The sequence below is a fragment of the Kryptolebias marmoratus genome, linkage group LG13, assembly GCF_001649575.2.
Source record: "Kryptolebias marmoratus isolate JLee-2015 linkage group LG13, ASM164957v2, whole genome shotgun sequence".
NCBI lineage: Eukaryota > Metazoa > Chordata > Actinopteri > Cyprinodontiformes > Rivulidae > Kryptolebias > Kryptolebias marmoratus.
The window spans coordinates 8,881,714-8,899,439 of NC_051442.1; the positions used below are offsets into that span (position 1 = coordinate 8,881,714).

Here is a 17,726-nt window from a genome sequence, read left to right on the forward strand (position 1 = left end):
GGAGGAGAGGAGAGGGGAGGAGAGGGGAGGAGGGGGGGGGTGGTAGAGAAAACCAGGAGAGTGGGGGTTAGTGGATGTAGCTCTATCTGTGGGCCGGGGGTGAGCTACCGAACCCGGGCTGCTGCGCTGAAACATCCATGGGTGGCTGTGTCGGGAGCCACCACGACTCTTCGGGCAGCTTGAACGAGAACTCGGACGGCACTGGAGGTAACTCGGGGAGGAGAAGGGGGAGGTTGGAGTAGGGGGGACGCCTTTGGGTGTTCACGAGCTTTTTGAAAGGGGGCTTTTCCGCTTGGCTTTCTGCATGCTGTCCAAGGCTGGAGGTCCTTCTTCCTTTTTTTTTTTTCATACCCGAGCCAGACGGAGCCGCAGACAGGCGGAGAGGCAGAGCAGCCTTCCCCGGCTGTCTCCTCTCCGCACAGCGGGCTTCGAAGCCAGGAAAAAAAGAGAAAACCCTCCTCGTCTGCTCGCTACTTCACCAACTAGATAATATTTACTGTGCTGCGCCGCTTCCCTTTGTTCCTTATCTGAGCTAGCCGGCTAAAACGAAGCTAGTTAGCCTGCTAGCTGTGTGCACAACAAATATGGGTCAGAGGCATCAGAGGCATGCAGGGAGAGGGTCTCAGAGAGACCAGACATTTAAATACAACAACACTGCCGAACTACAAGTTCCTACAAATATATATACGTTTGCATTTGCATCCCCTGCAAAAAAGTATTTTCTCTTCGTTTTTTTTTTTTTTTTTTGAAGCATGTTTTCGTGCAGAGAGTGGAGGAAGTGTCACAACTTTAATGATGGAGGAAGTGTGTGGTTTTTATTTTTGTAAACATGCTTAGAAGAGAACAAAGTGTGGAAACAGCACAAAGGACCTCCGGCAGAAGGGTTTCATTGTATCTTGTGTGCAAAAAAACAAAAATAAAAAAAAGAACCAGAACAGCCCTGCTGTGGATCATCATGAGGCTTGATAAGTCAGTAATTAACAGACTGAGGCATTTCCTTCAGTTTATTTAGATTTTCTTCCGTGCGACTAAACTTCTGTTTTAGACATTTTAATTAATCTAAAGTTTTGTTGGCAACTTTGCAGGGTAGTTTCCTGGTCCGAGGAGGGGGTTCACCTAGTTATTTTAATTACAGACTAGGAGATAAAGCTGCACAAGTGGGGAGGAGGCTGTTCGAGATGTTCAGATAAAGCTCGATTTCCTGTCTTCCTCCTCACATGTACATTTATCCATGGCTACTCCCATGCTTTGTTTTTCTGCACGACTGGATGTGACGTTTAACATGAAACGGCATCAAATTGTTCCTTTTTTTCGAAAACAGATGCAAGAAGCAGCTGCCACTTGACACATTCAGCAGAGGCGAGCCAATCTGACCATATGCACGTCCACGTGCTAATAAAGCAGACATCGTTATCAGTTTTACTTCTTAGTGTGGTGTAAAAATGTTACACATGCTGTACATGGCCTACATAAATCCTTGGGGATTTCTGAGCTACACTGAAGGGCAGCCAATTAGGCTAATGCTTAAAGATGTATTCATGGATTGCTGACAAACCAAAGCTGGAAAGTGGGATAGCATAAAGTTAGGAGACGTATAATTCAAAACACCTCATTCACAAGTACTCCTGCAGTTATTGGTGGGAAATGATCGAGTGCATGGAGTGTCTAAATGTTTTCATTGGGTTTTGATTGTTTGGATGACATTGTTTTTTGCGGCAAATCTGGCAAATCAACTTCTCCAGTTTTGTGCTGAGCTCTTGGTTTTGGAGGTTGTGTTGCAGATTTCTGTATCCTGTTTGAGCGCTTCCATCTTTTTGGATTTGATGACAGTACAGTTTCCAACGTCTGCATCACAAGCCATTTTTTACATATCACAAAACCAACAAGAACTGCGTCTTTGAAATGACAGCATCTTACATGTGGAAAATAATAATAATTTGAATATATTTATGCCTAAATGAATGAGGGGCACATGGATAAGAGGACTTTAGAGCCTGAAGATGACCGGTTGAGCAGCTAATTTATAATAGAAAGGGCACAAATGAATAAAAATGCGGGGAAGTGGGTTAAAAATATCGTATTTTCTGTTAGTTTCTTTCAGCTTTATGAAAATTGACCAGTCAAGTCAAAAAATTGCAGTCAGGCAGTTTTATTATGAAAGCTGCACACTGTTTTTGAACCTCCAGGGTATTTTACTAATGTTTTGCATAATCGCATACATTTAGACGTAGAGTATGCATTTTCTAAAAGTGGTTTTTGCTATTTTTGTTTTATGTGTTTTTTGCGGCACCTAACACTTTTTTCAAGCATCATTTAAAAACAAATCATGCCTTGTGTTTCTTTTTCTTTTTTAAATGTCTCCCTCAGCAATTGCTTTTATATTTCTGTTTAGCCCTGCATAACTTTTGGTGTGCAGGTAGATTTCTGGTTTGTAGGTCGCTGAACACGAAAAGGGTCACACACAGTTCGTGCCTTATTTACTATAAACAGTCAGCTGAAGTTTAGGGTCATCAGTTCGTGTCACGTGATCGGCAGCAGGTGGAACGCAACACCTTGATCCTCCATCGTTTTCCTCCCTCCGGCCCGTCTTTGTGTTGCATGCTGGGAAACGAACGCACACACTGTCCTGAACCTGTCGTCCTCTTCAGCGGTGATCCAGATGGTGTTATTCATCAGCCGTTCTGCTGCAGATGGAGCACCGTTTGATGCTACAATTAGCCTAACGTTTTAGCAGGGTTTTCTGGTTTCAGTTCGGCATCGTCTGTGTGCTCGTTGTGTCTCACTGATGGTGCACAGTCACATGTTTAATCAATATTTTACACTCGGTTGAGCAGAACAACATAAGAAACACTGATTCTTTGTTTTAGATAATTCCTCGTTTAGTTTATTCTTGTCCTCTGTAATCCTTTGTGTCTCCTTTGCTTGCTTTGGTAATTTTATTTACTTTTTTAATTTCACACTTTCCTCCCCTTCTGTTCACTCCCTTTTTCATTCACCCCAACCTCACTCATGCTGTGTTAATATTTACTATCTTCCCCTCTTGGTTTCTCCGTATCTACCTTTTCCATCATTCTGCTTCCCTCTCTCTCTCTTTTCCATCTAATCCCTCTCTCTTATCCTTTCTTTCAGTGGCTCTAGGGCGTAACCAGCCCCTAAAGAGAGAGCGGCCTAAATGGAAAAGTGACTACCCGATGACTGAAGGCCAGCTGCGCAGCAAAAGAGATGAGTTCTGGGATACGGCGCCAGCGTTCGAGGGCCGGAAGGAGATCTGGGATGCGCTGCGGGCTGCAGCCAGTGCCTTTGAGAGTAATGACCACCTGCTGGCTCAGGCCATCCTTGATGGGGCCAGCATCACACTGCCACATGGTAAGACACATTACTGTCGTGCTGCGTGCTACTGAGACTTCAGTGTTTTTGTTCTGCACTGTCAGAGCAACAACATAAAGATGCTTGATGGCTGTGAGGCACTGTTCATGAGGTCGTTTTGCCTTTTTTTTTTTTTTTCCTGATCTGACAAATAGGTCAGTTTGCTGTTGATAATTCAAAGGAGGTTATTAAATGGATTAACTGTGAGGTTTCTCTGTCAGGTCACAATATTAATTTCTTCCACCAGATTCTAACCTTTACCACTAGTTGGAGCTGCGAGCATTATTAGGTTACATGTTAGAACTGAGAACCTAAACAGAGTAGTGAAGCTTCCCTAGGAAGTGTCATCTGATGTTGAAATACCATATAAACAGGAAGTAATCTTAGCCACACATTGTTGTTAATTTCTGCTTGGGTGAGTTGCTTCTGTGCTGCTCCTTTGCCACGTGACTATTATTGACTTTTTGTTGAACCAGCCGATGAACGTCTGCATCATTAAGTCTGCAGCTTAGAGGAGTTTAAGAACCTCTTAATGAATCTCAATGACCACTTTTCAGTGATGGGAAGGACAGGACTGTATGTACCGCAGAAAGAATCAGTAAATAATAAATGAAAAGTGGTGTGCTCTTTATCCCCGGAAAATAGAACTTAATGAAGGAATCACTGACGTGTGTGTATAGGGAAGAGAGTGCGCATTTAAAACACACTTCAGAGCAGTGACCAGCAGCTCCTGTCAAAACTTCACATGGACATAAGTTTCATTACATAAACTTCTCATTTACCTGTTGTTTTTCTCCACCAATTTTGATAGACAATAAGTTTTCTGATAAAAATAATACACACTATAATGTTAAAGAACTAGCATTTCGTAGCCCGCTGCCTTTTATGCCAGAGTTTTAAACAGCAGATCATTTCAAGACAAAGTTATATCTGTTTTGGTCAAACTTTTTAAATGACGTTTTGCGCAGTCTCTTACAATCTTGCGAGATCTGTTGGGGCTCGAAATGTTATGTTGTGAGTTTCTTGTGAGTTTCGTTAAAATCTGTCCAGTGGTATTTTGAGATATTTTGCTAACAAACAGAGCTGATGAGAACAGCAAAGATGTCATTCACAACATGTAGCACTTGGAGTCTGTGTTGTGAATTAGTCTAAGCTACTGCCACACCAATTTTAGCTTAACTCCTGTAAAACTGGCTGTGTTATAACCATTTTAGTGATTGCTAAGAGCAATGAGCTGGGGCAGCCATCTTGAATTGGATTGACTCCCAAAGATAGACGTACGTCCAACAATTACTTTCTGAAAATTTCATTAAAATCTGTCCAGTTGTTTGAGATATTTTGGTAACATGACAGACAAACGAGCACACACTCACAAACACATAAAATAGAATGGCACTCTACTAATCAGTGCTTTAAGATTCATTCATACACCGAAGAGGCACATCGAAGGCAATGAGGGGTTCAGTGTCTTACCCAGGGACACTTTGACATGTGACTGCTACCAGGAATCAAACCTCCAACTGTCTCATTGGAGGACACTCCAAGGAGACTTTTTGCAGCGGGCGATAATTAACCAACGTTAAAACAAGATTGTGCCTTATTAGCACAGATTAAAAACATTTTTCCTTGTATAGATTTGATATTTATTGAAGCTAAATGCATAGAGAGCACCAGGAGGTAGTTGGAGTGAGGACAGAGGACACAGAAGACAGAGTTAGATGGAGGAGGACGACACACTGTGGTGACCCCTGAAAAGGGAACAGCCGAAAGAAAAAGACCAAGATGCATGTTCAAAGAAATACCTGCTTGGGTTTTGGCGTTAATAGACTGTTGCCATGAAACTGATGCTAAATTAGTCAAATTTCTTAATCTTTTCCTGTTTCTTTGCCAGTTCCCTGTCCGTTTTTTTACCTGTCAGAAATGAAACCGACAGAGCAGCCTGCACACAGTATGCCAGCTTTCCCTGGGACAGATTTTAAAAAGCCTTGTAGCCTGGACTTAATGTCAACACGAGGTTCTTTTATTTGGCTCACGTATACCTGAGTCAGATAGGACTTTATCAGGTGTGGAAGGTGTGGGATGATTCTGGATTTGATTTGGAGGCAGGGGAGACTGGGACTCTGTTTCAGTTCAGGTTTATTTTTAGATTTAGGTAAGTCTTTTGACTCAGGGAGTAAATTGGATGATGATGTAACATTTTGTCATTATTTCCATTCTTGGTTTCACCTGTGCGTGTTCCCTTTGTAATAAGTTGAAGTGTGTGTGTGTGTGTTTGAGGGAGAGTTACATTTAATGCCAGAAACTAAACCGATTCTCAGTTAATCAGAAAGCCTAACTGATTGAATTGTTCTATTTATAAATGCACTAAAAGACCAGGTAAGGACCATAAATCAATAATCCTATACAATCCTACCACCCTGTCAGATTAATGGTGTAGTCAGAGTAATTGTTTTAAAACTGTTCTTTTTTATTATTTATTTTTTACATACATTTCAGCCCTTCCATTGCTAGTGGCCTAGCTTTTTAGTTTTCACATTTTATTTTCCTGATGAAGTCCTTTGTAGAAAGCCAAAATTGAACGATATTTTGCCAATATCCTCGAGATGTGAAACAACTTGGCTCGTGTAGAAACGGAGGGTTTATTTGTTACTAGTGATGGGCTTTTTGCTTCATTCCTCCTTGGTAGTTTGGCTAGGTCAGCTCAGATCCTGCTGGGCTGCAGCTGTGAATTCCCCAAACCTGACATCACTGTTTCACTCAACCAGCCTGCAAGGACCAGAAGGTCTGTAAACATCCCTGCCTTTAAAAGAACTATAAACCCTTCTGTTTTTGCATTTAAATCAGGAGTTAATGGAAGGATTTGCTCAAGATTTTGTCTGTTTAATCTTGCTAGTCACACTAGTCCGTAGAAAAAAAACATCTAAATCTGAGTTTTTAGTAATTACAACATGCTTAAATGATATCAGCGATGATGTCAAACACGCTCACTTTATTTAATTAGTAACAGTTACTACCAACCATGCAATAAATATCAAATAAAAATACTAAAGCATAAGGAAAATAATCGTAATTGATTCAAAAGACTTGTTTTTCTGAGGATGCTTGACTGATTCACTTTGTGTGTGGAGGAAAACAAGGTCAGCCTTGTGCACAGAGTTTTTTTAGAACATGATATCGCAGCACAAAAAAAGTGCTACTCAGCTTCTCAGATTAACGTTAGGTAAGAGTCAGACTAGTTGCTCCAAGGCTGGTCTTGATCGATGTGCAGCTTTTAGCCAAAATAACACATCTTCCACGCCAACATGTTTACAATAACAAGGCAGATGTCTTTGCGCAACATGTGTGTGATGTTTAACGTGTTGAACGTCTGTAGTTCACCCTGTCAGCACAAAGCATTGAGCGTTTTATGTGAAGCCCGAGGGTATAGTATTAGTTTTACACATATTTGGAATAGTTTTGATATTTCTCGTGATTATAGTTCATCCTGAGGGAGACAGAGCCCCAGGAAAGGTCCAGCAGTTGTCCAAGAATGAAGATATTAAACTTTACAAACACAAATTTGAGCTTTGTTTTTAAAAGAAAATCCTGGGATCAAAATCATAGTAGGTCCAGCTTTCCAAAAAAATGCTTATTTCAGACTTCTTTCAGTTGGGTTGGTCAATAATGATCAATGCCTTTGATTTTATTGGGGTAAACAGTGGCTAAAGCACAAAACTAAACAAGAGCCTTTTTACTGATAGTAGTTTAGGCTTTATTTACTTTTTTGATAATCCGTTTGAACAAAACAGGATTTTTTTGTTTTGGATCTAAACATCATAAATGGCTTCTCAACAGACTAATACTGCCATCACCGGAGATTACTCAAGTACTTTAAAAATAAAATAAATAAAAACTTAGGTCACTGTAAATCTCAGTTACAGTAATTACTTGTAGGGACTTTGTTAGTGCCATTTAGGAAATTTAACAGTCCTTTCTCGGTTAACAGAGAAGAACTGTCTCTCTGAAATGCTCCCACTTCGTTTTTCCTGTGTAAAATCAGGCCGGAGATCAACTTTGTGCTCATCAGAAGTGGTTCCACAGAAGCCATTTGCTGCAGCTCTTGGTTCAACACGCTCCATTCAGCTTCCACCAAATAAAAACGTGTTCAATTATTCAGTTATTTTAGACGCCAACCCTAACCCGCTTTCAGCTGTTATAAATAATGTTGCATTCAGGGTGGTTATGGTTAAAAGTCTAAGTCAAACCAATGTCTTTCTGCTTTGGTCTCCTTCAGTGATTGTTTTTTACATGTATCTTTTTTCATTTATGTATTTTTTAACACTACCTGTAGAGGCTAAAAGATAAATACTATAATAGGAGGAATAGGAGCTGTGACAGTATTCACTGACAGTGAAGGAGGTTTAACATATGTATTTATTTTAGCCTTTTGTGGTAAGAGGCATCCTTCATCGCCCATCACTGTTGGCACATCAGTAATCAGAGGCTGGATATCTTGTCTAAGTTGGAAGTTGGTGAATTTTAATCTTGGGCAATATTAACTAATGTAACTTTTGTTTGCACCATCAACACAAAGAAGGAATGTCATTAGTTGACTCATCACGTCAGTATTTATGACACCTTTCAGTTACAAGGTAAAGAGCGGTGCGGCTTGTTTATCTTGCGTTTGTTTCCTTTTGTTATTGATCAGACAAGACAATTGATTTTTAACATTTTTTTGTTCCAACCAAGTCGAGACGATACCATCCAGCGGTGGAGAAACGATCGTACGCAGCACACCAACGCACTCCTTTGCTTCATAAAGTCCAGCACATTACTTACAACAGAAATAACAGATCTCTAATGTGTGTGTGTGCATGTGTGTGCGTGTGTGCACAAATTGCGTCCACGTTTAATCAATGAATGAATGTGTGTATTTGTTGCAAATCCGTATTTCCAGATCAATCTTTTTTGTTTTTTTCTCAGCTGACTGGAATTGAGGTCAATCGAAAAGATTTTTCTCTAAAGATACTAAAACCTTTTTCTCTGTTTTAAAAACCTGTGGCAGTCTTTATGCGGATTTTTACTCATTTGTAACTTATTATAGATAAAAGTGTTCACAAAATGAATCTGATGTTGTAAACACCTCTATAAGAAAGTTACAGTACTTATGTGTGTCATCGCAGCTCCAACTGGCCAACGTCGACTCAACACTTAATGTGTTAGAAAATGAATTGTATCATCAGAGAAGATTATTTAGCTTTATATTAAAGCGTTTTTTTTTCCATATTACGAAACTGTCTTTTACAGAGTGTGTTGCGGGGGGGTAGACATAAATGTTCTTTTGGTGAAGGCTATTTATGCTCCTCGCTGCACATTTTCGAAACCGAGTTTGTCAGGTTCACTCTTTCTGCTCTTCACTCTCACACTGACTCAGGCAAACCTTTCCTGACGCCTGCATTTACTCTAATGTCCCCATCTTTCCTACACAGCAGCTCTGATCAAGGCATCATAGTGCAACAGCCTGTGGGCTTTTTCAGCTCGGTCTCGGTTACCACAGAACTCGTCGTCTTTCGCGTGTGGCCCGTGGTGCATTTTAAGTCACACAACAGCGCAAGTGATGCGGCGACCTTTTGAAATGTTTGCAAAAAACCATGGAGTGGTGGGCTTTTTTATTTTGAGGGGAACGTTTTTTTTTATTGCCCCCCACACGCGTTCAAATTGAAGCAGCATCTGATCGGCAGCGTCGTTGCCGTCTTTTCAAAAACGGTTTAAACAACATAGAGAGTTATGAGACTGTTTTTGGGGTTAAGCTTTAATTTAATTGGAAACCAGTAAAGGCCCATCACCACAATAGAATTTCTGTGATATCAGGTATGGCAGTTATTATATTAATGTGTGGTGGGCCTGTCAGTCTGAAATCCCCCTGAGGAAAGCTGGGGTTCTCCCATGAAAAGTATATGACCTCTTCACTACATCTTATTTTCCCCCCTCATCCTTCAGCTTTTTGTTCTGAATGTTTGAATCATACTAGGTCATAACAAATGACCTTTTATTTTCTCCCTGCTTTTGCTTTCCGATCCTTTCTTTCAGTCATGGGTTTTTATTTGCTCGAACTCTCATTTCTCCATTTTTATCATGCTTTACGAGGTAATGGGAATTGTTTTGTTAAAGAGGAAAAAGAATGTTACTATTTGACTTTCAAGTTTTTATTGCAATAATAAAAACTTTAGAAGGATAGCTACAACATGCGCCAAAAAGGTATCCAGATCAGCGAAGCGAGGCCAATTAAATAATTTTTTTTTTACTCTAAATTACTCACACCAATCATTGAATCCTAAAAAAAAATTTTGGTAAAAGTTTGCCAACTATTTTTCTGTTGAATATAACTGTTAAGCTGCGTTGCACTGGAATCTCCCGGTTAATCATTTACCTGTGAATCACAGAAATTGCCTTCCTACACTTATATTTGTTTTGTAAGTTACTGTAAGTGGTCTTTTTGATTTATAGTTTCCAGTAGGTCTACAGGAGTTCCATAATACAACAAATTATGGCTAAAAATAGATCTGGTTATTAAAACATATAAATATATTGTTTTTTCAAGTTCCCTGCTGGAGTAACATGGAAATACATTACTGCAGATTCTTGTATTTACTTCTGTGGTTAAGAGAACTGCGTTGAATTATGCATTAAATATCTTTGAGGCTAATAAGTTTCAGAAAAAAATACATAGAAAAAAAAAGACATTTAAGAACAGCAACTGAGTCACTTTGGGAGACAATCCAATTTAAGATGGATGCCACAGCCAGCTCAGTCACTTTTACATATATTGAGCTCAAATTTGATGTGGTAGTATCTGAGAGTCCCTCACATCACATCCAGTACTCCGAGTGGGACATCTTGCAATATCTCAAAAGACCCGTTAAGTTATTTTCAAGGTTTGACCAGAGCGGCTACGACTCTGTCATTCCTCGACCTAAGATAAACTTACTCTACAACAATGGCATGAAAGAAATGTTGAGGCTTATTTCGTCTTTGTGTTTTCCTGCAGGAGCTCTGACTGAATGTTACGACGAACTGGGGAATCGTTACCAGCTGCCAGTTTACTGCCTCTCTCCTCCCGTCAACATGATCGAAGAGCGCTCCGACGAGCCCGACGGCTCCGACCCCGACTCCGTCACGGCGGACCCATCCACCGGCAGCGCCGGCGAACCCGTCCCAGGAGGTGAGTGTCAGCTCCGGCTCCGGCTCTCCACGGGCTGCGACCTCAGGCTGGCGGTCCACTCCACGGACACAGTGGGCGTGATGAAGCGGCGCTTGCAAAGTCAGGAGGGCGTGCCCGCCGCAACCCAGCGCTGGTTTTTCTCAGGTCGGCCACTGACTGACAGGCTGCGCTTGGACCAACTCAACATTTCCAGGGACTATGTAGTTCAGGTTATCCTCAGCCAGCGTCCACCACCAGAGCCTGTAACGCCACCGGGCCATACAGCAGAGGCCTGCGGGCCAGCAGCAGTGGAAGGAGTGTCTGCTGTCCCTCAGGAGCCGACGCCGGTGGAGAATTAAATCCGAACATACTACAGGCCTGGCAGTGTAAAAAAGAAGAAGAAGAACAAGGCACAAAACAGAATTAAAGTTGATTCTTCTCCTCTTCTGTTATTTTTCCTGAGAAGGGCTACGTCAGGGCAGAGGTCAGCATCTGCTGGCATTTAAAGACTCTTCTGTGGAGAAAAGACTCTTTGTTTTGGTTTTACACATTAAAATTTTGACCCTTTTTTGAAGTCTTTTTAACTGTTCCTATGGAAACCAGACTACAAAAAGAGAACTTTGTCAGATGGTTTAAAGGGTTTTCTTGGCAGCGCTGAAGGCAGAATGTTTCTGTGTCGGTTTCCTTTCAAGTTCTGCTCTGAGACGGTCGGCAAGATGAACTGTGATTATAGGGCCACAGGGTTAGAAACACATTTACAATGCAGACAGTTAAGGAAACACAACAATTCAACTGTAATTGAAGTTATTTAGGCTTTTTATGAAAAACATTTCAGGCAGAGGATTACTGTATGTGAGAAAGCTAACAGCTGTGAAGGAAGTTTCATATTGTTTGTTAGCACAGAGATTTAAGTCCTTTATTGTCAACAAGTCGCAGTCAGGAAGCATGGCTGTGTAATTTACCAAGCTGCTGCTGGATTCAATACTTCACTCTGCTTCACTGAACAATCAAACTAATCATTTGATAAACAGTAAGTAATTATCCTTTGTGTGTGAATAAGTGTGTGCGTGGATGCTCAGGACACAGACCACACTTCAACCATGCGACTAAAGGATGGACTTCAGAGACACGATTGCATATTTTGGTTAAAAATAGAATGTTTTTAAATAAAAAAATGGTCATTGCTGATATTCCCTAACCCCTGTCTAATTGTATTATTTTACTACAACAAAAATATGCCGGTGTGTTTGGGACCGTGGTCACATATTCTGATTTACACGAGCGTTTCCATCCATTTAGTGGCAAAGCTGACGTCCGACATCAGAGCAGAGACACATCTACATATTGATGAAGCTTTGCCTTTTAGCGTTTTTGTCAGTTGTGCGACAGGGTTTTTGTTACTTTGAGCGCCAAGCAAGTCTACAACCAGATGAGGATCCAAAGAGATTTAATTTGCCTGACTTTAGCCTTAAGAAAAGGCTCACTAATTAACACATTTTGTTTCATTTGCCTTCTGACAACTATATTTTGAAACCAATTTCTGTTTTTTGCCACTTTTGGACGTTTTCTCATGTAAATGCCAAGTTAAACCAATCACATCCTGTTCCCAGAGTCGTCGTTTATGGATCAATTCTTTACAAAGGCTAGTTTCCTAGTTTGCAATAATTAAAAAACACCTGTATCGTATATCTCCTCCAGGTTTCAATAAACTGAATTTAGAATTGTTTTGCTACAAGACTGCATGGTGTGTGAGTGTGAACATCGTTGGGACAGACTGGGGAGCCTGTTCGGAGCGTACCTCTCGCCCTGTCGACTGCTGGTCTTAAGCTTCAGGACAAACAGAAAATGGCCGAGCGGATGTTTTATTTATAATAGCTACGAGCCCTTGTTCAGAAAGCTCAGTCTTATTTGTTTTTGCACGAGTAAAGCATGACAACACAGCTTCTTTGCCTCTCGATTTTCCCTCTTTCCTTATTTGCATTTCCTTCTTTCGTCACCTCACTCTGTACAGACAGAATGTGGGAACTTTCTTGGGGAAAAAAACACCATGATGCAAAAACAATTGGAGACAAAAAGTGATTGTCTGCTTTGTGTTTTGAAGAACTGGTACCTACTGGCTCTCCCAGCTTGACAACAAATGTCATTCAAACCTCGGCCTGTTGGGTAAATCACAGACTCGGCTTTAAAATGCAGAGGAAGTCGAAGGGTTAATGAACAACTTATATTTGTATGTGGAAGTTTACACCAATTTCAAGCGTAAGGCAGAAGAGCGGAAGCGGATGTGGTATAAATGTAAGTGTAGTTATCGTAAGACGTTAAAACGTAATAAAAATGGATTTTGAGGAAGTAACTTAAAAGATTAAAATTTGTTTCAAAAGGTTTTGATTTCATTCAGAAAGAAAGATTTAACTTTCCGTGAAATGCAGTGTCAAAATTTTTTTTTTTTTGCAACTGTTTTAGATAAGGGTAAGAGTCGTATTAAATCCAGAGAAGAAGCAGGGGCTTGGTTTTCCTTTCAGAGCAGCAGATTAAGGGAAAGTGAGAGTAAGTTCTGAGATGATTTAATCTGAAACTCCAGTGCTCGCTCTTTCAGTGGTAGTCATCTGTTACCTCCTTTCAGAAAAAAACTCTACCCGAGTTAAAGTTCTAATTATAGTAAATGTTCTTATTACAAAAAAAACAATAATTGCTTGGCTAAATGTTAGTGGTTATAGAGGGAGGTAACTACAAAATAACGGAAACTCCTTCATAGATCAGTACAGGTAATTTTCCTTTTTAGCAAATAATTACTGGGTTCCCAAATCACCTTCAGCAGTCTCTTTGTGTGATTGTTTCTTAATAAAAGGATGTTTTGTATCATCAAAGTAACGTTTTTGTGAAACCATGAACACTGAAAGGTTCTTGTTCTTGTTCTAGAGAAATCTCATGACGGTGACAGGGCACCAATTTTCCTGTGATACGCATCACGACACATCCATTTCACTTCCATAAAATGTTTTCTTCTCTTGCTGGCCTCCTTTCCTCACTTCCTCCTCAGTGGTAAAGGTGGTTGAACCGTGTTTCACATGAACTACACCCCGGGTGTAGCATGAACTGCTCCTTTGTTTAAAGTCTTTTGTCATGACTGCGTGAATGGATGTTGAGCAAATGTTCAAAATTTTAGTTAAATTTACATATATAGTTGATCAGATTTTCAGCTTTAATAGGAATTTATTTACTTGCTCTCTCCCCCCTCCCAGCTGCTGAAGAAGCTATTACGTCATCAGTCTTTTCTCTGTCAATAACCAGTTCTACACACGCACACACACACAGGTTCGGGGGTTTTTTGTCTTCTGCTTCTGTCATAGATAAATACTGCAACTGCATGCTGAGTTCAGACAGACAACAGTTGCTCAACAAAGCCTCTCGCCGCTCTGCATTCAAGTGTGAACCACATCTGGGAGTCAAAAGGTAAAAAAACTTTTATTGTATTTTCTCCTGTTATTTATACAGTCTGTTATCGGTTTAATTCAGATTCTAGTTAAATAAACTCACAATTATGCCTTATATTACATGATTTTATTGCATGTAACTATAACAGACAAGTGTTAAAAAGAATTTTCTTATTTTTTAATTTGTATAACATTTATTTTACATGAGTAATTTTTTAATTTGTTTTTGCTAATGCATCAAAATTCCTGAATACATTTTAAATGTACTCCTACTTCTTTAACTTTGTATTTCTTGTTTATTAAAACTATTTTAAATGGCTGAAAATCATATACAATATAGTGTTTTGCAACACTATGTTGTGGTCCTGTTTGGAACTTTTTAAAGTTTATTTGAAAGCCAGATTACCCAAAATTAATAGTTTTATCATAATTTGTCATTTGTTTTTGAGCATTTACATTTTTTAACAAGTTCAAAGCACATTTGGAGATTTTAAAATACTCTCTGCTTGTAATCCCTGTAACGTTTTGTCATTTATTTCAGATGTATTCATTGTTCCTGGTGATCTTGTGTTCTGGTCTGTGCTTTGCCAGCATGGATAGTGATGAATATAACCTGGAGACACTGATGGATAATGGTTATTATCTCTTTTTTTACTCAATGTTCTTCAGCATTTACTTCTTTTCTCTTTACATTCAGAAAACATTTATCCGCCGTTTTCTTCTTTTTGTGCTGTCACTAGTTGTGGTCCTGAGGGTGCCTTATGTTTATGGTAACATGATGGAAGTCCGTCTGACCTGTGGAGAAGCTTATCAGGACCAGCCCGTGTTTTGGAAGAAAGATGGTAATAAAATTAAAAAAAATAAATCACTTGCTGCTGCTGTTTGTACACACGTGTTTTTAGCAGTACCTGCACCTGTACGCTCAGTGTAATGCAATCAAATATAACAGAAGACGCTGTAAAAAACAAATAAAATAGTCCACCTTTAGTAAAGATTAACAACTAAGTAAATTGAATTGTTTCAGGTGTGCAGCTTTCACCAGATGTGCAGGGGAACCAGATCACAGTTCTCGTCAAAGAGATGGACGGAGGAAACTACACTTGTCATCTCAGTCCAAACGGAGAATACCTCAACCACACCGTGATCCTGGTCCAGCTAGATCCGGATAACAGGACCGTCATACTGGAGGAAAAATCACCTGAAGAAGGTGAGATAAGAAAGGCGGAGGGGATTTTTAACGGGGATGAAAGAGAAAGACGCGAGACGAGACGGGAGGTAAACAAAGGGAGGTAAACAGCGACGGAAAAGACAGAGATGCAAATTTAGTTTCTATTCAGCCAGGAAGGAGGATTTCATATGAGCAGACATGGGATAGATGTCACTGAATAGCTGAGATAAGAATGATGGAAGGAAAGGGATATTGGATCGAAAAAAAAAAAAACAGTGATAGAAAGAAGGCTGTTGTTACAAGTCTGACAACAGTAGCATGATTAAAAAGGATCAGCCCGGCTGGAGGGTTGGTGTCAAGAAAAAAAAAAATAGGAGCAAGATTAAATGGATATAAGAAAAGCAAATGAAAACCTAAATAGTGACAAGATGCTGTTGCACAAATTATATATCATTGCATTGTAACTACAGGTAATTTTTCAGAAAAGAAAAAAGGAGGGATTTGTCACTGAATTTTGCAAAAGAAAATAAATGACCCATCTAGAAAAATGTAAATTGCACAAATAGGTCAAGGAAAATTCTCTTTGGCTCATTTCCTCCAGGTCACATCCACTGCTCGGCACCAAACTACAAAGGCTCCTTTCACTGCACCTGGACCAGAACGCAGCACAGATCCCACGCTGCTGTGCTCCTGGTAAAGGCTAACCGGTAAGAACAGAGACAATTAAAGGTCTGGAATTCTTTGACCGAAATCCATATCGCCCAGTGCTTTAAGATGATCTAAATGAGTTGTAGCCATTTTGGTCAAACTTTGAAAATAATAAATATATAGAATCTCAGGCAGTACTGAGATATCTTACATAATCTGTCAGTGCTTGGAGTATGCGTTGTGACTAACAGCTATTACATCAAAATTTAGCTCAATATTTGTTAAGTTTACTGAAGTATAGCAGTTTTTGTGTAGGCTTTGATTAGCTGTGGCAGCCATCTTGAATGGGGTTGATTCCTAAAGCTGATCCATTTTAGATGTACATCCAGTGATTACTTTCTGAGAGTTTCATTAAAATATGCGCAGTGGTTCAGTGAATGTTTTGCCGATGCTACAGACAAAGGAACACACACACACAGGCAAAAACATTATTGGCCTTCTGTCTTCAGCAGCCTTATCAGGAATATTAAGATGTAAAAGCTTGCGTCCGGTTCTGGAAAGAATTTTACCAACGAGTTTGTGTTGATTCCAGTTATTTGGATGAGGTTCCCTGTGTGCTGGATGCGGACGGCTCTGGAGTTCACTGTCACAATGCTAACTGCCCTTATAAAGAGGAAAAACATCCCATCTCGCTGACAGTTTACATACACAGCTACTCCCGTCTGGAGGCTTACACAAAGTCCTTCTACCTGAGAGAGATTGGTAAGACATTTCAATTCAAAGTCATGGTTTGCTTTACATAGAATGCAAAACTTTTCTTGTATATTTTTAATTTATGTAACTTGTGGTCTTCCTGTGCTGCACATTTAGATAATGATGGTTGTGCGAACATAATTTGATGCATCTATTCTGACTCACATACAACTAACTCTCACACAGCTATCATGTGTGCCTATTCTAGTTGTCAACTTTCCCTTTTCTTCAACTAATTCCTCTGTTTTCTATCCAGTAAGGCCAGCCAAACTGCCTAACCTGAATATCAGCAATGGCCAAGTGTTCAGCTGGGACTACCCTGAGTCCTGGGAGAAGCCCTGCACCTACTTTGGCCTCCACTTCCAGGTGAAGGTCGTCCACCCTGGACAGTCCTGTAACAGTGAGAAGCTCATAATGGTAAGGAGAAATCAGAAGGCAAAAGTCGACATCCAGTTTTTAGCTAGGTTGCTTAGTCTTGATTGCGTTTATCTTCTTTTTTTTGCAGAATGAGATCGTTGAAGAAACCAAATGGGAGGTCAAAGTCAGGTCCAAGAAGTACGTTTTCTGTGTGCGAGGTCAGGACAAGTACACCAGGGGACCATGGAGCCACTGGAGTCAGTGCACGTAAGTGTTTTAGTCACTGAAGCTCTGATTGGTTTCAAGACTTTATATTATTTTTCAGAATAATATGAAAAACTGATGTGATGTGTTGCGTTTTATTCTTCTTTACAGAGTGACCAAAAATGATGTGATTTGCTAACTTCTGTTTCTGCTCGGCTGTCTGGAGAGAAAGGAGTCAAGGCCGATGGAATCCCATCCCCTTAAATGTGATGTTTTGTTTTTTTTAGTTTCCATAGAATTTTAAAAGCTGTGCTTAAAGCGAAGTAGGACTATACATGTACAGTATTTATTAAGCTTCCTTTTAAAAATATATGGCACATTCTTTAAGCATTTTTGTAAATGACTCAAATGAATGTTGTTTTCCTCAAGTTCTCTTTAACTTATTTGTAACTATCTTTTAAAAGTTGTCTTTATTTTTACTTTAACAAATCATAATAAAAGATCATGGGCATTTTAACTTGTGTGAAAACTGGTATTTTTTGCTTGTCTCAAGTAGATTTCAAGTTGCTTCAGTTAAGGACAGGAAACTCTTAATCCAACCCTATATCCAAATACATTG

At 39.9% G+C, this 17,726-nt stretch overlaps 2 protein-coding genes across 2 annotated transcripts; both read left to right on the plus strand.

The window, feature by feature from the left end:
* The first annotated feature begins 40 nt into the window (after positions 1-40).
* On the plus strand, positions 41-11,744 carry ubtd2 (ubiquitin domain containing 2). The gene is made up of 3 exons (XM_017421271.3): positions 41-207; positions 3,130-3,366; positions 10,394-11,744. The coding sequence occupies exons 1-3, from the start codon at positions 138-140 to the stop codon at positions 10,903-10,905; spliced, it is 819 nt and encodes a 272-aa protein (XP_017276760.1). The 5' UTR covers positions 41-137; the 3' UTR covers positions 10,906-11,744.
* A 144-nt stretch (positions 11,745-11,888) lies between these two features.
* On the plus strand, positions 11,889-17,624 carry il12bb (interleukin 12B, b). Its single transcript, XM_017421276.3, has 9 exons — positions 11,889-13,996; positions 14,519-14,612; positions 14,718-14,819; positions 15,002-15,184; positions 15,747-15,852; positions 16,386-16,555; positions 16,803-16,963; positions 17,052-17,170; positions 17,279-17,624. The coding sequence occupies exons 2-9, from the start codon at positions 14,519-14,521 to the stop codon at positions 17,304-17,306; spliced, it is 963 nt and encodes a 320-aa protein (XP_017276765.1). The 5' UTR covers positions 11,889-13,996; the 3' UTR covers positions 17,307-17,624.
* The last annotated feature ends 102 nt before the right edge of the window (positions 17,625-17,726 follow it).

Bases quoted from the DNA above. Each gene is read 5' to 3' on its own strand.
- il12bb (XM_017421276.3), top strand. From the start codon at position 14,519: ATGTATTCATTGTTCCTGGTGATCTTGTGTTCTGGTCTGTGCTTTGCC. The intron at 15,185-15,746 runs GTGAGATAAGAA...CATTTCCTCCAG, and splicing joins GGAAAAATCACCTGAAGAAG to GTCACATCCACTGCTCGGCA. The intron at 16,556-16,802 runs GTAAGACATTTC...TTTTCTATCCAG, and splicing joins CTTCTACCTGAGAGAGATTG to TAAGGCCAGCCAAACTGCCT.
- ubtd2 (XM_017421271.3), top strand. From the start codon at position 138: ATGGGTGGCTGTGTCGGGAGCCACCACGACTCTTCGGGCAGCTTGAAC. The intron at 208-3,129 runs GTAACTCGGGGA...CCTTTCTTTCAG, and splicing joins GAACTCGGACGGCACTGGAG to TGGCTCTAGGGCGTAACCAG. The intron at 3,367-10,393 runs GTAAGACACATT...GTTTTCCTGCAG, and splicing joins CAGCATCACACTGCCACATG to GAGCTCTGACTGAATGTTAC.